The following is a 23,855-nucleotide window of genomic DNA, read 5'->3' on the forward strand; positions in this document are numbered from 1 at the left end:
TCGAGAGTTTAACAGCATGACCTCAAAACACACACTCACCTGTACACATACACACACACACACACACACACACACACACACATACTGTATCTTTGTTAATATAGAGAGAGTACATTATATATATATACAGTGCTGAAACTGCATTGTTACGGCAGGTTATGGGGTCTATAATTAGATCTAAATCAGGACAATGAGAAAGGCAACTCACACAGACTTTTATTATGGAGAGACTCAAACTCTCCCATATGTGGGGCAGAAACTTCTACATGCATCTTTCCTCCAGTGAATATATATATTGTTTAACCAAAATAAAAACATTTAACCCAGAATTAAAAATGCAAAAAAAGAAAAAAAAACTACAACAAATACTTCACTCACTTAAAAACTTATTATTAAACTTAGTGACCTGTTTATGTTTTGCATTTAAAGTATCAGACATAATAACAGTTAAAACATTTATAAAAATGACAGAAGCTTTCAAAAAAGACTTATCCCGCTAAAAATGTAATATTAATTTTAATATATTTAATAGAATATAATAATACAATTGTTAATAAAATACTACAAATATAAAAAACGTAAATATTTAAAAACATAAAAATGACAAAATCAAATAAATAAATTAAATTAATAAATTTAATTAATGAGAATTAAAATAAAAGTAAAATGACTGAAAACATAAAAATAAAAACGAATTCAACATATTGATACTTTAAAACTATTTAAATAATCCTATATATAATCTTATATTTTATATTCAATAATAATAAAAAAAAATACAATATTTATGTAAAAAGTAATTTCAACATTAGCATTTTGTCAGTGTTTTAACATCTCGGTGAAGAGACCTTCTAACAATTAGTGAAATAGCGACACCGTGTGCTCACAAAGAGGTATTACAACTGCAATTAAAATGTTTGTAATATTATTATTTGAAAACTATTGACAGTTGTTTTAATGGCTTTATAATTTTTACATTATTATTTAAGAAATCTTAATTTTTAAATAGTAATCATTTTTTTCGCCCTACGGCTGTACAAACCCTTTGTTTACTGACGATAGTGAAACTCTAGCAGGACTGTCACCATGAACAGCGCGTGAACAAACACTTATATTGACAACCGGCGGATCATTGGCAGCGACTCGGCGTATAACGGCTGTGAGGCGCTTAGCTCATATGATCAAACTGTATTTAACTGACGCGATTAATTTCGGATTATAAGACTAATGACTGAAGGTAAGACCGTTATAACCGTTTTGGGGGATGAAAACACTGTTTGTTAACGAACGCCAACGAAGCCTCCTTACCTGAAGCTCAAAGTGACCCGTTGTGGTAAAAGAGTGAACATTGTTACTTTAATAAGTATTCACTATCATTGATGTCAGTGGTATTTCCCTCATTTAAAAGTTAAAGTATAAGTTTAAAGCTATTTAAAGTTAGCAGATAATTCAAACCCGATGTTTTAACGTATAACGTACTGTAGTGGCAGTTAAGACATTTAAACTTGAAAACAAACCGTCAGTGTTTCAAAATCTAGTAAACTCCCTACCTAGACAGCATGGTATTGTAATGCGTATCCAGACAGTATTTTGTAAATGTGTCCAAATGTGTGTCTTTTATAGAGAGATACATTGAAATGCTTTAGATAAGTGTCCTCTGGCTTCAAAATTAGGCAGTTTTAAGCAAATTGTGCTTTAAAATGTTCTTGTGTTTCTCACAGATGAATGCTAACTCTAGTCATGATGTGGGATGTGCTGGGAAGCTCCCTAGATTGCTGCCTCTACCCGCATCCCAGAAGCCCTCTGACCTGTATGAGGTGTGTATATAAAGTGTCTCAAGATCTAGGCTACTTGATGTGTTTTTGCTCACTCTAACTTGCTCTCTGTTTCAGATTTACCTCCATAACAGTCGATACCCGCCCCTCCTGCAGAATCACTCTCGGACTCGTGCGGTTCCCTACAAGGAGCTGCGGCATCACAGAAGTCCCTCCGAGTCCATCGGGAACAACTACAGTCCGAGAGGCCAAAACCTGAAAATCCAACATCTGAAGCGCAGGCATCATTCGCTTCAGTGCCCTCCAGTTGCATGTATCCTTTAGAAATGTCTTATACATGCTTAAATACATGCATACACAAACACTTTCAGTGTGTCTGTTCTTAACTTCACATTTAAGACCACAGTGATTTTCCAGTAGTAAGAAAGGAACAGCCTGTGACCCATGCACAAAGGTTTTTAGTAGCAGATTTTTAATGCATGCATGTGTGTTTCTTGAACAAAATAGTGAGTTTACTAAACTTAGTATTGCAATATTCATGCAGGGGACCATCATGTTTTTCTTCTATTAACAAACAGAACATCTGTGATTCACAAAAGTCGTCCTTTGTCACCGAACAAGCAGCTTGAAATCATGAGGCGTGAGGAGACACGAAGTCAAAGGGAACAGACAGAGCCCACAGAGAGAGATTTAGAGGTCATTATCAGCAACTGTCTTTCATTGAGTCAATAATGATTTCATGGGTTTTTAAAGCACACTTTGATTCTTTTTATTTTACAGTTGTTTTCATCTTTTGCTGTAAGTGTGTCAATTAGGAAATACCAGTTTAATTAATTAATGGCAAAATATTTTTGGCGAAATTTTAACTGATATTTCCTACTGACACACAGCAAAAGATGGAAATAATTTTTGTTGATTTAAAAAAAACAAATTAGTTTAACCTCTTAAGACCCGAGAAAAATATTTTTTCCATGTCTATACATTGTTTAGCATTAAAAATAATGTAAAAAAAAAAAAAAAAATATATATATATATATATATATATATGTTATGCTATGTCATCGGGACTCAGTTTCTTTAAAAAAAATAAAAAGAGATGAATGAACATCCATAGGCAAAAACTATTTATCACCAATACATGTTTAGCTTTCAAGATGTTTTTTTTTTTTTTTACCAAACTTTGTATAAAGATGATTCTCAACTATGTTATAACAGAATGATTCAATATACCGTTTTTCTTTCTGCAAAATGTGTGTAAAACGGCCATAAACAGGTGTTCTCATTACATACAAAGTATATATAAACTAAATCTAATGTGCATATTAATGTGTTTTTTGGGCAACATGTAATGAAAAAATAAGTGTAATAATGGGAGTAATAATTGACAAGATTTTCATAATAATAAATAATATTTAATTCTTTTCTTTTTTTTAAATGCATTTGTTATAGTTCCCAATATGCTTAATAAACATGCTTTTAGTCCTGGTGTCCTCATATGGGGACATGTATGAAATCAATAACATTTTCCTGAGATGTTGATTTATGACACAGTTTAAAAATTAGACGGATTTAAATAATAATTTCAAAATATTATCATATTTCCATAAGAGTGTTACTAAATTAATTTCAGACATTTTTGAAGACCAAGGAGAGGGAGTGGTTATGGTGGAACATCCAATCATTTGGTATCTTTGAAAAGCCCCGAATGTGCTCTGTACAGGACATCCAGACTTAAAACTGTGGCATTTAAAGTTTCAGAAAAATTCACTAAAATATAATGTCCTCATTTGAGGCTGCAGGGCCTTCAGAGGTTGACCAAAAGACTTATTACACAGTACTGTGTATATATGTACTCTCCATTCTATATCTATTATATCTACTTGTTTTCTTTTATTTATTATAAACATTAACCCTTTAACGCTAGCATTCTACATCCTTTTTCTATTTTACCTATTGTTTTTTTATTATAAAAAAAGTACTTGACATTCTGTATTAGACTAACCCGGATTTGTCACAGCACTTACAAATTATTGCTCTTTTGTTGGTTAAATTCATTTGTAAGCCACTTTTGGATAAAAGCATATGCTAAAGGATTAAATGTAAATTTTTAGTGTTTTATTAAATCCTTCACTTGTTCTTCCATCCTCCCGTCTGTATTAATTCTCTCTCTCTCTCTCTCTCTCTCTCAGAGGTATGTGCACTATATCACTGAGGGGGTTTACGGCCACATGTTGACCCCCCAGCCACCAGAGCAGATCACCGCTATCCTGAAGCTGCTTCCCAGCCTTTTACAAGGTGATGAGCGGAAGATGCAGAAGATGCGGGAGGATCTTCTGGAGGAGGTCCAGAGAGACTATGACTTCAGTCTCTGCAAGAGCATTGGTATGAAGCACAACACCAGCCAATTTGTTGACTTTGTGTGAAATCATTCTGGCATCTAATTCATGTTACTGTCTTTTTAGCCTGAATCACTTCCTCACTTGTATGTTGCTTTCTGAATAAGTCACTAACCGCTTTCTTTTTGTAGTTGATTATATCCTGCTAGATCCAGCGGAGCGAGAGCGTCTGTCGATCTCTGCTGTCCCCCGGTTGTTCCCGTCCCGTGTCATTCGTGCACCAGTTCCCTGGTCTGAGAGCTACAGAGAGGCTCACAGCTGGCAGACGGAGAACCTCTGTACCGTCAGCCCTATGATGCTCCTTGTACAGGATCTCTGGATGAGCAGGTTGGCATCTATACAGAAGTGGCTGAAATTATTAGAACACTAGTATTTTCGTCAGCTAAAAAAATGTTTTTTAGTCAGTTATTTCTATGTTTTGCTGTAGTGTGTCAGTAGGAAATATCAGTTTACATTTCCAAACATTTATCTTGCCATTAATTGAGACTTTTGTCTGACAGCAGCCAGTGCTCCACACAGAGATCTGATCTGATCATCATCAGTCTGTCTGGAATAACATGAAGAAACAGAACAAACTGAGACAGACTCAATCCAGAAGAACTGTGGCAATGTCTCCAAAACGCTTCAAGAAACCTGCAAAGTTTTAGGCATTTGCGAATGCTGTGAAATGAGGATGTCGTCAAAGATGTCATAAATAGATTTTCTTTATCAATTAACTTCTATCAACTAAATTAAATCACCATTTGGTATGAGCATCCTTTGTATTTAAAGCAGTTTATTGGCCTGGGTGCAGTTACCCATAGTTTTCTAGAAGTGTCTTGGAGACATTGACACAGTTCTTCTGGATTAAGTCTCAGTTTCTGTTTCTTCATGTTATTCCAGATGGACTGATGATGATGAGATCAGATCTCTGCTGTTGTCAAACAAAAATCTCACTGTATTATTACAATTATTAGCAAATTAATGTTTGGAAATGTAAACTGATATTTCCTAATGACACATTACAACAAAACACATAACTGACTTAAAACCATTTTATCTCTATTGAAAATACTAGTGTTTTATAATTTTGTCCACCACTGTAATTCCTCCATCAGGTTCCTAATCATCATGATCCCATTTCTAATCTCTTTCTGTGTCTTTTATAGTTTCACGTCTCTGCGGTTTGTGTGTTTGGACGATCTGCTCTCAGCCGATCTTCCGCTCTTGCCGGCAGAGTTTGAGGAGCTGGTGTGGAGACAGTGTCAGAAAACCAGAGATGAACTGCTTAACACGTGAGAGATTTTCTCTATATCTGTTCTAAACAAGTGCAGAACATCACCAGACCTGTGTGCCTGTGTTTTAGTGAGGTCGGGTTTAAGTAACGTCCTGCCCTGGACAGTAAAGGAAACAGTACAGACTGAGAACATGATATATTTGGTGTCTGTAGGTTTCATTCTCATGTTCTCTGTAAACCTGTCACTGTTGTCACTTGAATCCAGCTCTATAATTACAGCTCGCTATGCACTCAATGGAAGAGCTGTACAGTATGTCTGGCAAGATACAAGTCATTTGCATCATTCATTCATCCGATTCGTTCAAATACACTGATTCCCGATGAGATCCACTGATAAGTGGATCATTTGAGGGGTTAAGATGATTTATTAATCAACACTGATTGATTAATTCAGGAATTAACAAACCACAGTTGTTTTTGATAACTAGAAAAATTGGTTAAAAAACTTGAAATAAAATAAAAAAAGTTAGTTTTTAAGGCAATGTTTCTTATTTTGGTTTAGTTGTCCTTGAACTAAAACTGAAATAAAAATAAATAATTACATAAACACACAAAAAAATGATTGCAACTTTAGCTCAAATTAAAAATAAAATATAAAAAGAAAAGAAAATTATATAAAAAAAACTGTAATAGATCATTGGAATCATTCACTCAACTATTGTTCGAAACTGATTCATTCAGTCTTTATGAGTCTTCTGAGTCATTCATTCAAACGTATTGATTTGACAGAAACAAAACAGAGCTCCTGTTTGTTACTTGGGTTAACAAAACGAGTTTGTATTCACAGATAAGACAATATAACACTAATATAAAAAAATGATGTTTGTCCATTTAAGCAGTTACTAGCTTAATGCTCTCATGGGATATACTGAACATTTACTGGACTTTTGTAAATGTGTGTTTGAAGAAGGTCAATGTTGTGTGCGGACCAATGTGTTGTTGTTTAAATAGTTCTCCTTGTCTTGACTACCTTTGTTCTCTACTCTGTATCCATGGTCTCCTCAAACCACCCAGAGACAAGCTCACAATACGAGCCTTGAATGAGGGTTTGAACAATGGGGAAATAAAGAGCGATCTGGACCTGCTTTAACACGCAGGGTGTCAGCGACTCTACAGCAATAATCAGAGTGAAGTGTTCAGTAGATATACTGCAGGAAGTGTGAATTGCAGTCTGACGCATCATTGACCTTTTTATTTCAGAGACCCTTTTATTACTGATTTGAAATTATATTCAATGAGATTTACCTTTTCTTCCTTAATTTTTGAAATTAGAGACATTTGAGAATATTTTTTTACTTTTTAGAACAGAAAATATATAAAAAAATCAACTTGGTTAATTTGTTTTATGAACATACCAACTTGAATTTTATATCCAGCCAAGCAGTGAAATAGAATAATGTATCACCTGTTGCCTTTGTTGTTTGTGTTTGTGTGTTGTGTAGTTGGTTGCCCCGCTGTGCTTCTCTTTTTGTGACCTTTAAAGACTCCTGGTTGCCACTGGTCCCAAAGAAAGCAAGCATCTCCCCGGTAAAGGCCCAGAAACTCTTCTACAGTGTGGCTGCTCTGATGTCACTGCAGCTGCGCAGTCTGGTGGTCGCATCGCTGCAGGATCTGCTGCAGTTTTTCCAGCTACATCAAGTACTGAAACCAGTGACACTGAGATGTTTCAAATATGTTTAAACCAATGCTTTATACAGTAGATGTTGTACAACCTAGTTACTGAGCATTTGCTTGCATTTATGGGCATAGATGTACTGTGCAAAAGTCTTAGGCCGCTAGTATTTTCACCAACAAAAAATGGTTTCAAGTCAGTTATTTCTATGTTTTGATGTAGTGCATCAGTAGGAAATATCAGATTACATTTTCAAACATTATTTTTGCCATTAATTGTAATAATCCAGTGAAATTTTGTCTGCACAAAGAGTCTGACAGCAGCCAGTGCTCCACACAGAGATCTGATCTCATCATCATCATCATCATCAGTCTTGAATAAAATAAAATAAAATAAAAATTAAATTTATGCATTTAGCAGACACTTTTATCCAAAGCGACTTACAGTGCATTCAGGCTATACATTTTTACCTATCATGTGTTCCCCGATATAACATGAAGAAACAGAACAAACTGAGACAGACTCAATCCAGAAGAACTGCGGCAATGTCTCCAAAACACTTCAGGAAACCTGCAAAGCTACAGCACTGTACAAAGTGTAAGTGAGGATGCCATCGAAAATAACACTTAAATAGATTTTATTAATTAATTTCTATAAACTAAACTAAATTAAATCAACATTTGGTGTGACCACACTATGCATTAAAAAAAGCTTTTGTTCTAGGTTAACTTGCACATTGTTTTTCTGGTAGCTTTGCTGGGAGGTTTCTTGAAGTGTTCTTCTGGATTGAGTCTGTCTCAGTTTGTTCTGTTTCTTCATGTTATTCCAGACAGACTGATGATGATCAGATCAGATCTCTGTGTGGAGCACTGGCTGCTGTCAGAAAAAAACTCTATGGATTATTACAATTAATGGCAAGAAAAATATTTGGAAATGTAAACTGATATTTCATAAAACAGGAACACGTTTTAACAATTACGTTTATTAATAAACTAAATAATAATAATAACAACAGACAATCAACAGCTGTTTATAGTAAAAAAAATTGTTGTAACATTATGCATTTTCCATCTTTATTGTCATTGACCCCAAACTTTGAAAGGTAATATATTTTACACAGTACATTTCAACTGATGCATGATCACTAGTGCATATATTAGATATTTTACAATTGATTTGAACTTCATCCAAACCGGTTTTAGAGTCAATTCTGTGCATATGTGCATTTGTTTATATATATGTGTGTGTGTGTACTATATGTATGTGTTTTTCTGTCAGGATGGTAATGATTTTGGGGAGTATTTTGATGAGCTGAAGTACACGCAGCGTCCATTGTTACTGGTGAAATTAAGACTTGAGGACCCCAAAATTGCATTTGAGCCTTCACTGGAGAGCTGCTGGGAGCTCATACAACAAGCATTCACCCAGATCATTGACAGCGCCCACAACATACCACGGGTACACACACATATACTTCCTAAATGAAAAGAGGACTTGCCACTGATTTCTGTTGTTATAGTACAATAATTGATCTGAGGTGAACGTGAGAAGATGCAAGAGATTTTGCTGATGATTTCTTTATTCTCGCATTATTTACATTTGTAAGTTTAAGACTTAATTGGCTCAGAATCTTTATTTACATCGGCAAGAGATATTAAGAAATTATGCACAAACACAACACAAACTAGATTGCTTCCATTATAATTAAAATGTTTAGGCACAATGTAAAGCAGAATAATGGATTTGGAACACTTAAAGCGTCATTTCTTAAAGCTAAAACTGAAAAAATCTTAAAAACTCTTACAGGTGGAGTGTAAGCTTTTCTCAGAGGTGGGAGAGACTCTAATGCTGCGCACAGTGAGACACAATGAGATGCTGGTGACAGACATCATGAACAGAGCCAGGGAGATCTTTCAGAGGAACACCGTTGGGCCCCAGAGGTCCACTATCATAACATGTTTTCCAGTAGAAAAGCTTTAAATTAAGACTGAATCACACTGTAGTTTGTCTCTGGGTGAATCTGTGGTGTGTTGTGTAGGTATCTGGATGTGTATAAGAAGTACACTGATTTACTGGACCGTCAGGACATACTCAACTTCCTTAAAGCCAAACACTCACTGCAGGGCTTCACCAAGGTAGCATTTCTACTGTGTGCATTGTATCCTTATAGATAACACAAGGGTGAAATTCTTCCTTGTAAAGCCAGATGCTTCTACTGTGTGACCTTTAGAAAATCACAGGTGTGCAGAATTTGTGGAAGGAGATCGAATCGCTGCATGCGACTGTTCCTCTGTCCCTGATCTGTCTGGATGCGGTGAACCTGAACCAAGATCTGTGTGACAAGGCAGACCATCTCATAGATCTTCTCACAACATTTGTGATGGAGGAGAACCGAGAACTTAACAGGAGGTGGGAGAAAACAGCCTGAAATATTCTTCAGAAATGGATTCTCTTCAAATGAATCAGTCACTATGTAATTAATATACAGCTCTGTCGGAAGTATACTACCCAGAATACCGTGCTACATGCAAGTGATGAAATAGATATGTAAAAATTATACCTCCAAAAGATTGTTTTTGTAATCTTTCATCAAATGTCATTATTTCCTTTGATTATAAAGTAACGTACAGCAAACTTTACAGTTTTATTCATATCTATAGAGTGAAGGTTTTACAGGGGGTTAAGACTTCATTCACCTCAACAACAGTTTTCTCCAAAAAACATGGAATATAAAAAGAGAAATCCTAAATCCAAAGTCTAAAATGTGAATTTAAAACTTAGAACTTGTCTTTATATGATTTTCAGATAAAAAAAAAAAAATAGTACATATTTAATAGACAATAACTCATTTGCATGTTTATAACATTTCAGAAACTTGTAATGCAAAACAATTGCCTAAATGTACTGTGAATATTCAACTGGGGAATGTATGATGATATCTGGTGAATCTGGTTTTATATTTTCCATTATTTTTCCCATTCAACTTCAATAAAAAGTGATTGTTTTAAGCTGCTTTTTTGTTGAATAAAAAAAACATTTTGTATGTATGAGGTATTATATTACATCATATACCATTTATACGTATGTGCTAGATAACATTTATTATTCTCGTCTAGTATATGCCATCGTTACGATGAGATTACGGACAGAATCACAAACAAGCTGAGTACCACAGAGGAGCTGGTAGAGTTAAACCAGTACCTGAGACACACAAGTGAAGTCACCGTACACAAACTCCACCATGAGATTGAGGAAGCTGTCAAGAGACTCAACTTCCTGCTTGACTACGCCACTCTTCCAGGTACAAACATCCTTTGTGTAATGTGTGCGTGCACATACTGTGTTTCAACCAGTCATGTTGTTTCACTCACAGTTCCTCAGTCTAGATTTGAATTTGGGGCTGTCTGGGATTTGTGGGAACACTTTTTCTTTAAAACCCACCTTTAAAATCTTTGTCTCTTCACAGAGGAGGATATGAAGTTGTTTAGCTCTTTGATCCACTGGCCTGAACAGATTCTTTCTCTGATTGAAGTCAGTAAGGATAAACTGAACACTCAGAAAGATCAGGCTGAGATCGATCTGATAAAAAGGTGCTTAAACGCATACACACACACACACATCAAACACAACATGTGCGGCGTAAACATGTCTGATAGTGATCACGTTTCATCCTCAGAATAGGGAAGTTGGAAGAGACTCTGAAGGGCCTGGAAAAAGAGGTGGACATCTTTAAGATGAAAGAAAAGATGACTTTGGAGGAGAGCAAGCTCAATGTGGAGAGACTCAATAAGATCAGCGTCAGCCTGGAGGCCGCTGTCAAAGAGATAGAGGTTTGTGCTTGAAATTGTGTATTTAATAAACATGAATTTATGGTTGCAAGAACAGTATAATATGCATTGCAGGTAAAAAAGAAAGAAAAAAAGTCATATTTCATTCAATACTGAAAAATGTGTAGCTATTACTTATACATATAAGCTGTTCATGTGCTTTTAGTCTTTCAAGTATGAGTGTATTTTAATGGAATGTAAAAATTTGCATTTATTTCAGTGCATTAATAAAGAAGAGGTTTTGCTGGACAAAGAACAGAGTCAGTTTCCCATCTTACAGACAATAATGGGCAAAAAACAGCCGTATGACCAGCTGTGGATCACAGCTCTTGATTTTCTGACCAAATCTGATGTGTGGATGAATGGTAAAGCACATGCTGTCATATTTCTTGATCCTATTCACATCACAGCCATAATTTAATGCATTTGATTGGATAAACATTTGTGTAATAAAGAAAGACATCATTTAGTTGCTTTAGACGATGTTGTTTTTCAGTCTCAGGCATTGTTTTCTTTTTTCAAATGTTTCAAAGCATCTAAAGCAGTGACATTGAATATTAGTTTAACATGCGATTGTACAGTATGTGTGTTTTCATGTCTTGTGCATGCACTCTCAAGGTCCATTCCAGCTCCTGAATGCAGAAACAGTGTCAGAGGAGTTGGGAAACATGTGGCGCACCATGTACAAACTCGCAAAGCTCTTCTCAGATCGGACATCTCCCGGACGGGTCACAGAAAACTTCAAGAAAAAGATTGACAAATTCAAACAACACCTTCCCATTCTGACAACTATCTGCAATCCAGGCCTGAAGGACAGACACTGGGAGATGGTATGACAGTAATATACACAAAGATTTATTGATCTCTGTCAGTGAAACTTTTATTGTTTTGCCTTTGTTACTGTTTATATTTACCATTAAAGTTGCATTTACTCGTTTTGATGAATGCTAATTTTTTTATTTATAATTTTTTGGCTGATATCAGATCAGTGATACAGTGGGATTTGATGTTAAGCCGGACAAGGACACCCCACTCCTCAAGATGGTGGAGCTCGGATTGTCAGAGTTTTCAGAAAAGTAAGGCTGATCTTTGACAATCGCAAATTATTTGTGGTTGTAAAAAACGTATTTTTCTTATTTTCGTTGAGCAGTGCAGTGTGAATCTGAATGTGTCAGACTGACTCTTATATGAATCTCTCTCTGTCTGAAGGCTGGAGGAAATCGGTGCTTCCGCCAGTAAGGAATTCTCTCTGGAAAAGTCTCTGGAGAAAATGAAACAAGAGTGGGCTGAGCTCCGCTTTGGGTTTTCCCCGTATAAGGACACGGTCGGTAAAACACACTTTTGCTTGAAAGTTGATATAAAACTGGAAATGTTAATTTTATGTAATTGTATTTGTTAAAATACAACTCTGTTCTTATTTGAGTGTTGATTATTAAATAAATTAAGTAAATGTATTGTTAAATGTACTTTATTCTCTATTTTGATTTTCAGCTAAATTAAACTCAATGCATCTTCTGGTGCATCACTACTGATATATAAAAAGTTATCATTAAAAATGACTTTGCTTGTTATATAAAGCAGTTTTATTCTTATTCTTATTGTGCATTTGTGCATGTATATTTGTCCGTAAAGGGTACAAGTGTTTTGTCGGCAGTAGATGATATTCAGCTGCTGTTGGATGATCACATTATCAAGACACAGACTATGAGAGGATCTCCATTCATCAAGCCAATCGAGGCCGATGCAAAGGTGCATAACTTGCACAGATTTGTGTTAAAAGCATTTTAGTTTTAGTAATCAATTCAGTTTATTTCCTGCCACGAAATCATCATGATTTCTATTATGATTTAAGCTTTTTATGGAATGAGTAACAACAGCATCCACGACAACTGATGCAGTTTAGTTCTGCACAATGAAAACATTCCGTTTTTTTGTTGTATACGATGCAGTATGATCCTGTAAATAATATGATGTGAATAATTTACATAATATGACCAAATCAAATGATAATAATATGAATCTTGACCCTTTATATAGTTCTGTTACTTTGTCTCTCTTTAGACCTGGGAGGAGAAGTTGCAGAGCATGCAGGATATATTGGACGCGATGTTGCAGTGTCAAAGCATGTGGATGTATCTAGAACCCATCTTCAGCTCAGAGGACATCATTGCTCAGATGCCAGAGAACGGACGCAAGTTTGCCATCGTAGACAGTTACTGGAAAAACATTGTTGCTGAAGCGGTGTGTGTGATCGTTATTAGCTGTATCACTGTATCTACAACTAAAGACCAGCAGCAAGTAATGATCAATAAATAAACAAGATGTCCATACTCACGTTAAATGTTTTAACAGTTGAAGGACACACGTTCGCTGGTGGCCACAGAGCAGCCTAACATGTTGGGTCGCCTTCAGGAGTCCAACACTTTCCTGGAGGAAATACAGCAGGGTCTGAACTCATACCTGGAAACAAAGAGACTCTTCTTCCCTCGGTACGATTAAACTTTTAGATCTAGCTCTCTATGATGGTATAACACCTTCTTGTATCTCAGTTAAGAGTCACTATTACTCAACTTTATTTCTCACTGTCTAGGTTTTTCTTCCTGTCTAACGATGAGATGTTGGAGATCTTGTCTGAGACGAAGGATCCACTGCGTGTCCAGCCTCATCTTAAGAAGTGTTTCGAGGGCATCGCTAAGCTTGAATTCACCCCTGATCTGGAGATCACAGGAATGATCAGCTCAGAGAAAGAGATCGTTCCCTTAATAGAGACCATCTACCCAGCTAAAGCCAAAGTACTGATAGCGTTTTTAGCTAAAATAGATAGCTAAACTCTATGTATATGCTCCTTTAAAGCATGAAGCCTTATTTTAGGACCATTAAGATTTTTTTGCATTGTGACATTATTTTTCTAACATTTTCCTCAAAATTCTCAAAACTGTAATGTCAAAAATGTATGTTTAATTTAAGTATTTGTGCATTATTGTTGTACAGTCTTTAATGTGTTCATTTAAATAAAATCATCACTTTGCATGTTTTTAAAAAGTTATGGAATTTTCAGGGGAGAAGTGATCAATCGTCATTAGAATATACCCACATTTTTTAATTTGTATCGTGTTTTTTAGGGAATGGTTGAGAAGTGGCTCCTGCAGGTTGAAAACACAATGCTGATGAGCATCAGAGGTGTCATAAAACAAGGAATGGAGCAGTACTCAGAGGTATAATCACACACAAACACTGCACATATACAGAACGATCAGCCCATCATGTGTGCTTGATTCTGCTTGTTTCAGATGCCCAGGAAGAAGTGGGTGCTGCTGTGGCCTGGTCAGGTCGTGATCTGTGCGTCCTGTATCTTCTGGACCAGTGAAGTATCTGACGCCATACAGAACAACACTCTTCCTGTGAGCACATGTGCACACAAACTCATTCAGGGCAGATCAGATTGAGTGGAGCCGGTCAGAAAGTCTAAATATGGTGGCATGCATATGTTTCAGGCTTATGTTGAGCAGAGTAATGCTCAGATCGCTGATATAGTCGAGCTGGTAAGAGGGAAGTTGCCAGGTGGGGCCAGGATGACTCTGGGAGCTCTTATTGTCATTGATGTTCATGGTAAGTGTCATTCCTGCATGTTGTCTCTGTATTGCCTGTATAGTTCACGAGCTTTGACTCTTTCTCTCACACAGCACGTGATGTTGTGTGCAAGCTTGCACAGGATGGCGTTTCGTCTCTGAATGATTTCCAGTGGATTTCCCAACTGCGGTATTTCTGGGAGGACGGAGAGGTCATGCTGCGGATGATCACCACTGTGATCAGATACGGATACGAATATCTCGGCAACTCTCCACGTCTGGTCATAACACCACTAACTGACCGCTGCTACAGGTGCTCTGACATATAATCATGTGTGCTGATATGATCATTTTAAATGGAGCTTTTCACACGTTTTACAACATATGGAGATGCGTTTGTTTATTTATGTCTTACCAACTGGATGTTTACTAAATATTTACTTCAGACACAAATGTCGGCTGTCTTTTTATAGAAAAAGAACACTGTTCGAAAAAAGTGCATGTAAACATACCTACTGAATGCTGATTGGTCCACAGGACTCTGATGGGCGCTCTGAAGCTTAATCTTGGCGGAGCTCCAGAAGGTCCTGCAGGAACTGGAAAAACAGAGACGACCAAAGATCTGGCCAAAGCGCTCGCCAAACAGGTACTCACTATTTTTTTCTGATATATGCTACTATTTCGGTCTAAACACTGATTATGTTGGTTTAGGTGATTCTAATAAGATAATTCCACTATGTACAGTAAGTGATAAATGTAAATGTGTGTTTAGTGTGTGGTGTTCAACTGTTCTGATGGTCTGGACTACAAAGCGATGAGTAAATTTTTCAAGGGTCTAGCTCAGTCCGGAGCATGGGCATGTTTTGACGAGTTCAACCGGATAGAGGTCGGTAATGATGTGACAGACTAATTAATAAATTAAACTAATACTACTTCATAGTTAACAATTATTACGTTTGTTGCACACTGTCAGGTAGAAGTGTTGTCTGTGGTGGCCCAGCAGATTTTGAGTATTCAGCAGGCCGTAATGCGAAACATGAAGACGTTTATGTTCGAGGGAACCGAGCTGTCTCTCAATCCCACCTGCTGTGTGTTTATCACCATGAACCCAGGATACGCAGGACGAGCAGAGCTGCCCGATAACCTCAAAGTAACCAAAAACAAACAATCTTGTAACTTTGCTTTCTGTTTTTTTTTTTTGGGCTCATTTTGAGATAATGGGAATTGTTTTCTTATGTCATGGTCCGTTCATGAAGTTTTGTGTGTACTTTATGTATTTGCATGTCTGTAGGCTTTGTTCCGTACAGTTGCAATGATGGTTCCAGATTATGGATTGATTGGAGAGATATCACTGTATTCGATGGGATTCACAGCATCCCGGAGGTAAAATCATTTCTAGTTTAACTTTTGCGGTAAGTGTTCCAGTTGTTTCCCTTTGTTATGTGTGTTCCAGCCTGGCTCAGAAGATCGTGGCGACATATCGCCTGTGTTCTGAGCAGCTCTCGTCTCAACCGCACTACGATTATGGGATGCGTGCGGTAAAATCTGTCCTGACTGCAGCTGGAAACCTGAAACTCAAATACCCGGAAGAGGACGAGAGCGTTTTGCTGCTCAGAGCTCTCATGGATGTCAACATGGCCAAGTTCCTCGCGCAGGATCTACCACTGTTTCAGGTATGTAGATGTCAATTGCATATTCATCTTGACTGGCTTTGCATGTGGTTATTGATTTGTGTTTGTGTGTGTTTCAGGGAATCATCACTGACCTGTTTCCTGGAGTGGTGCTGCCCAAACCAGATTATGAGTTACTGTTAAAAGCTTTGAATGACAACATCGCCAAGATGAAACTGCAGCCTGTACCGTGGTTCATTAGCAAAATTATACAAGTACAGAATCTGCTCAATGCCAAGTCTATCTACTCAATCTTTATAATCGTTCATATTATTTTCCTCAAATTTCGCCTTGTCGTTTATATATGAGCATTGCTATTTGAAATATTAAATCATTATAAAATTTGGTGATTTGGTGAGCAGTTCTTACAAAAAGAAAAGCTATATTTTATAATTTTGTGAGAACTGAGGCTTGTTTTTAAAGCTGAAACTGTTAAATGAAAAAAGTAACTAGTTGATCAGTTGTATCGTGTGTTCAGGTGTATGAGATGATGCTCGTCAGACACGGTTTTATGGTTGTTGGTGAGCCTATGGGTGGAAAAACTTCAGCTTATAAAGTTCTGGCTGGAGCTTTGGGAGACCTTTATAAGGGTAATCAATCCATAGCATTTTTATCTTTCATTAATTAACATTTTTCGTGTGTGTTTATATACACTACCAGTTAAAAGTTTGTAATGCTTACCAAGATGGCATTTATTTGGTAAAAAATGCTGTAATATTGTGAAATGGCAGAGATGAATGAAAGTGAAACACAGTTTTCTACATTGAGAATAATAATTATATAAAAAAAATGTTTCTTGAACAGTGAATCAGCATATTAGAATGATTTCTGAAGGATCATGTGACACTGAAGACTGGAGGAATGATGCTGAAAATTCAGATTTGATCACAGAAATAAATTACATTTTACAAGATATTCAAAGAGAAAAACATTTATTTGAAACTACAATAATATTTCACAATATTACTGTTTTAACGATATTGTTCATCAAATAAATGCAGCTTCGGTGAACATGAGATGTGTCTTTTTTCAAAATTACAAACATTTTTGAACAGTTGTGTATTTACATTTTTACATGCATATGCCAAAAAAAAAATCTAATATGATGTGCTGAAATGACATGGAATCATAAGTATGTGCGATTGTTATTTGTCTATGTAGAAGGTCTGATGGAAGAGTTTGCGGTAGATTTCCGCATCATTAATCCGAAGGCGATCACTATGGGCCAGCTATATGGCTGTTTCGATCCAGTGAGTCACGAGTGGTCAGACGGCGTTTTGGCCACCTCATTCAGACAACAGGCCCAGTGCACCACAGACGACCGCCAGTGGATCATATTCGATGGGCCAATCGACGCGGTCTGGATTGAGAACATGAACACTGTTTTGGACGATAACAAGAAGGTACATTTGCATTTTAATATTGCAATGAACACTTGTGACGCACTTGAGGTTCAGTGCTGGTGTCTGATGTGTTTTTCTTGTTGAACAGCTGTGTCTGATGAGTGGTGAGATCATTCAGATGAGTCCTAAAATGAGTCTGATCTTCGAGCCTGCGGATCTGGAGCAGGCGTCACCGGCTACTGTGAGCAGGTGAACAATGAACACTCAGCTCCACGTTGTTCAAGTAAAACAATACTGAGCCTTTTAATTTTCTTCCTAATATTGTCATTAGCAGTAGCATATTTAATCTTTATATTTAACATAAAATGTATAAATGATTTTTTAAAATCCTGTTAACAGACTCTCCCTACATTCAGCTTAAATAATTATGAAGGCTACCGTTGAAAGGTTTTGCAGTCAGTATGATTTTTGACTTATTTCAAAAAATTTCATATATATATATTTTTTTTCAAGTCTTTTATTTTCAAGGAACACTCCACTTTTTTTTAAAATAGGCTAATTTTCCAACTTCCCTAGAGTTAACAGTTTAGTTTTACCGTTTTCGAATCCATTCAGCCCATCTCCGGTAGCACTTTTAGCTTAGCTTAGCATACATCATTGAATCTGATTAGACCGTTAACATCTTGCTCAATAATGAACAAAGAGTTTCTGTAGTTTTACTATTCCTCTCCTGTAGTTACATCGTTTAATAAGACCAACTACAGAAGAGTCAAGTTTTAAATATGAAAACTATAGAAACACTTTGGTCATATTCGAGCGAGATGCTAACGGTCTAATCAGATTCAATGATCTATGCTAAGCTAAGCTAATAGTGCTACCGCCAGACCCGAAGATCAGCTGAATGGATTCGAAAAATGCACTGTTTAACTCTAGGGGAGTTGGAAAATGAGCCTATTTTCAAAAAAAGTGGAGTGTTCCTTTAAAAATAAAAAAACAAATTTCTAATTCGGAGTAATTTGATTACTAAATTTTGCAAATAAGTTTGAAACAAATCGTTATTATAATATGTGCATAAAATGTACCTTTGGTTTTACTTTCCAAGTTTTTTATTTGTTTATTTCAATATGTTTGTTGCCTTGTGATAGAGTGTATGTGTGTGTGTGTTATGTTTAGATGTGGTATGATCTACATGGAGCCACATCAGTTGGGCTGGACGCCTCTGAGAGACTCCTACATGAACACATTACCTGAGACCCTGGCAGATGAGCACAGAGCCCTGGTGAGAGGGATCATCCACATGCTGTTAAAGTAATAAACATTTCTGAATGTAATGATCACCTGTGTGTGTTTTGTTTTAGATTACTGATCTCTTTAACTGGCTGGTTCAACCCTGTTTGGACTTTATTTACCACGAGTGTGGATTCTTAGTTCAGACGTCACCTATTCACCTGGCCTATAGTCTGATGCGCCTATATACCTGCCTACTGGGTACCTGCACATACAAATATGTACATTACACATATCCTCAATCATTTTGTGATCTGTTTGCTCATGCCATATTTTATTATGCAGATGAGATTTTTCAGTCGGGACAGGAAGGAGCAGAATCTATGACGAGTCAGCAGGTGACGCTGTGGCTTCAGGCCCTGTTTGTGTTCGCTGTGGTCTGGAGTCTGGGAGGAACCATCAACGGCAACAGCAGGAGGAAGTTTGACATCTTCTATCGAAACCTTATCATGGGCACAAACACCGATCACCCACGACCCCAGAGTGTGAAACTCACTAAGAGCAACGTGTTCCCAGAGAGAGGTCTACTCAATGTTTTTGGTTGACGTTTAATCTGTCATATCTGTAAATATAGGACAAGTCTGATTCCCAGGCACAAGCAAAAAATATTACTATTTTCTCATAACTCCTATTCCCGGTTCCTGTAGATTATTAACTATTTAGTGGATTCCAAGAGAGGATATTTTTATGCATAAAGAACCTGATAAAACCAAATGTCAAAGCTAAGAGTCATATACAGTAATTTTAAAAACATGTTTATTGAATCTTGTCTGTTTGTTCTGTTCTCCACACAGGCACCGTCTATGATTATTATTTCCATAAGCAGGGTCCTGGTCAGTGGAACAACTGGACCGAATCCATCACTAAAGAAGATAAAGTCATACCTGCCGGCGCAAAAGTTAGTTCACAAAAATCGAGGGTTATTAGAGTTAACTTAAAATATAAAACTGCAACTAAAATCAACATTTTCATTAACTGAAATTAAACAAAAATATATATATGAAAATTCAAACTTTTATTTTCTTATTTTCATTTGGTTAAACTTGGTCATAAAATACCTAAAACTTAAATAAAAATTAATGACACTGTATAGCCCTATTTAAAAAAAAAATATATATATATACAAAAGGTTACTAAAATTGAAATAACAACAAAAAAATCTAAATATATACAAAAACCTAAATATGAATAAAAACTATATAACATAATTTTTTTGCAATAAATTTCTTAAAAAAAGTTTTTTCGTTGTTAAAAACAGAAATATTTGTATTAAATTTTACATTTTTAACAGTTTTCAACAATCGATTTTAAATGAAAAATGAAAAAAATATTAAATTAGCTATAAAATATTAATTATATATTAAATATTAAAAATAAAAGTTAAATCTAAAAGTAAATATTTAATATAAACATAATTTAGAAATCTAATCATAAACTCAAAAAATGAATCTGAACGTTAATTGTAAATACATAAGTAAACATATAGAGGGGTGCAGGGTAATGTATTCACAGGGTCTGATGTCTGTGTCTCTCTCAGGTGTCTGATCTTATCATACCCACGGCAGAAACGTCACGCCAGCTCTTCTTCCTCAGGACGTATCTGTCACATGAGGTGCCCATACTGATCGTGGGACCCACAGGAACCGGAAAGTCTGTTATCAACAACAACTTCCTGATGTCGCTTCCCAAGGAGCGCTACACTCCAATCTGCATCAACTTCTCCGCCCGGACCTCTGCCAACCAAACCCAGGACATCATCATGTCTAAGCTGGACCGCCGCCGCAGAGGCGTGTTTGGGCCCCCGATGGGGAAGAAATGCATCATCTATGTTGGTAAGAAGTAGATTCAGTACAGACACTGATTGGGTAAATGTATTCAACAGCCAAAGCAGAGCTACCTACTTTTCTGTCATTTTAAATATAAAGTAAAGTTTTAGGTTGCACTTTCAGTTCTTCTGTATTAATTAAGCTCTAGAGAATTGTATGAATGCACAGATACATAAATGAATAAATAAAGATTAGAAATGTAGGTATTGATGCAGTAACATAAGAAAAATAATCACAATATACAATTGTATTTATACAGCTCTATGTACTGTTTTTTTTTACAAAAACATTTTTTTTGGTAGAAAGAGAAAAACTCTAATTAAATTACAGTGTGCCACATATTATGTTCAAAGAGATTAAGTTATTAATAAACCTAATAAATCACATGCTACTTTCCTTTAATTTGATATTGGATCCAACAAAAAGTAAAACTTTTTAAAAACTCTTTGCACAATAAAATTACTAAAAATTTAACTAAAATTAAAATTATATTATTGTATTGACACAGCTTTTGGTATTTAATTTTTTTTACATAAAAATTGTAAATACATTTTTTTCATAAAGTCAAAATAAACACTTATTACAATATGGAGCATATTATGTTCATAATTAACTTAATAACATGCAAATTTCCTTTAAATTTGAATTGTCTGCTGTAAAACATTCTGTAGATGATCTGAACATGCCTGCAAAGGAGATATACGGTGCTCAGCCGCCCATTGAACTGCTGCGCCAGTGGATCGATCATCATCACTGGTATGATAAAAAAGACACGTCCAGACTGGACATCGAGGATGTTCTGTATATGTCTGCTATGGGGCCCCCTGGTGGAGGGAGAAACGACATTACAGGTAAATCTCTGATCCTAAATGCTCATCACATAATCATAGTCTTTGTCACTGTTTTGCATCTTTCCTCCTCACAGGACGATTTACACGTCACCTAAATATTATATCGATTGATACATTCGATGATGAGACTCTAAGTAACATCTTCACATCCATCACAGACTGGCACTTCAGCAGTGGTTTTGATGCCTCTTTCTACAGGTGTGTTCATGAAGAAAGTTGAAATCTGATGTAAAAATGTCTCAGTGCTATTTGCACTAAAATATATATAAAATATTTTTGTAACATATATTTAGAATAAAAACCGAATAAGCATATTCCTGATAGTTTTTTGTCGCCACTGTGTGGATTAAATATTTCTGTGTATGTGTATTTGTTATAGGTTGGGTAAAATCATGATTCAAGCTACTATGGCAGTATATAAGGATGCAATCGAGAGTTTCCTCCCAACACCATCTAAATCTCATTATATTTTCAATCTGCGAGATTTTGCGAGGGTGATTAGGGGCGTAATGCTCTGTCCATCTACACACATGCAGGTAAGCATACACACTGGTATATGTCTATGTAAAGGCAAAGTAAATATAATAAATGATTTTCATAATATGAGTTCTGTGCTTCTTTTCAACAGGAAGGTGATAAACTCATCCGCTTATGGATCCATGAGGTGTATCGTGTGTTTTATGATCGACTGATTGATAATGACGACAGACAGACATTTTTTAACATCGTAAAAGAAAGGACAGCAGAATATTTCAAACAAAGCATCGATAAGGTAATAGCTACATTGTGAAATATTTAACCCCCAAAATCCAAAATGATTCAAATAAATAAAAATACTGATAATTCATTTATATATATATATATATATATATATATATATATATATATAATATTTGTTATATAAATTTTTTATTATAAAAATGAATATATATTTTACAAACTTGTCATTGTCAAAAAAAGGCCATCTGCATATCTTAATATTGTAAAATAAAAAATGGTAACATTGTGAAATATACAAAAAATTAATCAAATAAAAAATCATATTTATTGATAAAAACAATTTGTTAAAAAAATATATATATATTTTGAGGTGAAATATGACCTAGGAAACTGATTAAATAATTTATAAAAAATTGAAATGGTTATCTAGTATCTCTAGTAGTAGAATTGGCTTTAGTTGAATTATTATTTTAATAGGATGTTTCTTTTCCCCTAACTAGCTCCTCAGTCATCTCACTCTATCTGGTAAAGTTGAAGATGACAGCATTCGCAGCCTGTTTTTTGGTGACTACGCCAAACCAGACTCAGCTAGTAAACCGTACGACGAGATCACAGATCTGAGTTCATTAACGGAGGTGATGGATGTCTACCTCAGGGAGTTTAATAACATCAGCAAAGCGCCCATGAACCTCGTCATGTTTCAGTTCGCCATCGAACACATCTCACGAATCTGCCGTGTGCTGAAACAAGACAACGGCCACCTGCTGCTGGTCGGCATCGGCGGATCGGGGCGACAGAGCACCACCAAACTCGCCACCTTCATCAATGACTACGAGCTGTTTCAGATCGAACTGACCAAGAACTACAGCATGTCTGACTGGCGGGACAATATGAAGAACCTGATGCTGAAAGCAGGGATAGAGGGGAAGAAAACTACATTTCTCTTCAGCGACAACCAGATCAAGGACGAAGCCTTCGTTGAGGACATCAACATGCTGCTAAACACAGGAGACGTACCAAACATCTTCCCATCAGACGAGCGAGCTGACATCATCGAAAAAATGCAGGGAATCGCCCAAATGGAAGGGAAGAAGATGGACATCACACCACTCTCCATGTACAACTTCTTCATCGACAGAGTTAAAGCCAACCTTCATATAGTTCTTGGTACTGATTATATTATATTATATTATATTATATTATATTATATTATATTATATAACATTATATTATATAACATTATATTATATTATATTTAGGACTGTCAGTTTAATGTGTAAACTAAATTAATTAATTATGAGAAAATATCTTACATTTCATACATACAACATATGTTGACATATATAATGCAGGGATACAACTTCATAAATGCATTTATGCCCTACAATTCAAGATACTGGGTCAAAAAATGTCTCTGTATGAGTTTTTGTCTCATATTTATATCATACGATATCATACACGCGAGCAGGGAGAAAATATCACACAAGTGCTGATTTTGTCCCTAATATCACGAGTTTAAATATAATTTTATACAGCAGTTCAGTAAATAAGTTGATATTGTGTTATATTTTAAACACAAACATTGATTGCTCAATTTTGCAGTGAACATATTACCTTTAAAGTTACAGCAGAATTGTCTTGCATGTCTTTTAGTTTCTGAATGAATCCATGTTTTGAACGAATCGTATGAATCAATGTTTCAC

The 23,855-nt window shown here is 35.9% G+C and overlaps 1 protein-coding gene across 1 annotated transcript in view; it reads left to right on the plus strand.

Moving 5' to 3' along the window:
• Positions 1-1,721: 1,721 nt before the first annotated feature.
• dnah3 (dynein axonemal heavy chain 3) overlaps positions 1,722-23,855 on the plus strand; it is a 33,117-nt gene continuing 10,983 nt past the window's right edge. The window contains exons 1-46 of the mRNA XM_052596593.1: positions 1,722-1,817; positions 1,893-2,088; positions 2,175-2,229; positions 2,375-2,471; positions 3,965-4,157; positions 4,303-4,498; positions 5,320-5,445; positions 6,890-7,085; positions 8,338-8,517; positions 8,866-8,999; positions 9,098-9,194; positions 9,290-9,468; positions 10,176-10,360; positions 10,526-10,649; positions 10,736-10,889; positions 11,107-11,251; positions 11,505-11,716; positions 11,871-11,962; positions 12,096-12,210; positions 12,519-12,635; positions 12,948-13,127; positions 13,239-13,375; positions 13,477-13,678; positions 14,009-14,101; positions 14,177-14,287; positions 14,381-14,495; positions 14,570-14,768; positions 14,993-15,101; positions 15,228-15,341; positions 15,429-15,605; positions 15,747-15,838; positions 15,909-16,128; positions 16,206-16,340; positions 16,604-16,715; positions 17,287-17,528; positions 17,617-17,717; positions 18,642-18,747; positions 18,827-18,956; positions 19,041-19,277; positions 19,550-19,653; positions 20,293-20,587; positions 21,253-21,432; positions 21,507-21,630; positions 21,812-21,968; positions 22,061-22,204; positions 22,653-23,319. Of these exons, the coding sequence (XP_052452553.1) occupies positions 1,722-1,817; positions 1,893-2,088; positions 2,175-2,229; positions 2,375-2,471; positions 3,965-4,157; positions 4,303-4,498; positions 5,320-5,445; positions 6,890-7,085; positions 8,338-8,517; positions 8,866-8,999; positions 9,098-9,194; positions 9,290-9,468; positions 10,176-10,360; positions 10,526-10,649; positions 10,736-10,889; positions 11,107-11,251; positions 11,505-11,716; positions 11,871-11,962; positions 12,096-12,210; positions 12,519-12,635; positions 12,948-13,127; positions 13,239-13,375; positions 13,477-13,678; positions 14,009-14,101; positions 14,177-14,287; positions 14,381-14,495; positions 14,570-14,768; positions 14,993-15,101; positions 15,228-15,341; positions 15,429-15,605; positions 15,747-15,838; positions 15,909-16,128; positions 16,206-16,340; positions 16,604-16,715; positions 17,287-17,528; positions 17,617-17,717; positions 18,642-18,747; positions 18,827-18,956; positions 19,041-19,277; positions 19,550-19,653; positions 20,293-20,587; positions 21,253-21,432; positions 21,507-21,630; positions 21,812-21,968; positions 22,061-22,204; positions 22,653-23,319 (7,372 nt within the window). The remainder of the gene's footprint in view (positions 1,818-1,892; positions 2,089-2,174; positions 2,230-2,374; positions 2,472-3,964; positions 4,158-4,302; positions 4,499-5,319; positions 5,446-6,889; positions 7,086-8,337; positions 8,518-8,865; positions 9,000-9,097; positions 9,195-9,289; positions 9,469-10,175; positions 10,361-10,525; positions 10,650-10,735; positions 10,890-11,106; positions 11,252-11,504; positions 11,717-11,870; positions 11,963-12,095; positions 12,211-12,518; positions 12,636-12,947; positions 13,128-13,238; positions 13,376-13,476; positions 13,679-14,008; positions 14,102-14,176; positions 14,288-14,380; positions 14,496-14,569; positions 14,769-14,992; positions 15,102-15,227; positions 15,342-15,428; positions 15,606-15,746; positions 15,839-15,908; positions 16,129-16,205; positions 16,341-16,603; positions 16,716-17,286; positions 17,529-17,616; positions 17,718-18,641; positions 18,748-18,826; positions 18,957-19,040; positions 19,278-19,549; positions 19,654-20,292; positions 20,588-21,252; positions 21,433-21,506; positions 21,631-21,811; positions 21,969-22,060; positions 22,205-22,652; positions 23,320-23,855) is intronic.

Source organism: Carassius gibelio, chromosome B24 (genome assembly GCF_023724105.1).
Source record: "Carassius gibelio isolate Cgi1373 ecotype wild population from Czech Republic chromosome B24, carGib1.2-hapl.c, whole genome shotgun sequence".
NCBI classification, from domain to species: Eukaryota; Metazoa; Chordata; class Actinopteri; order Cypriniformes; family Cyprinidae; genus Carassius; species Carassius gibelio.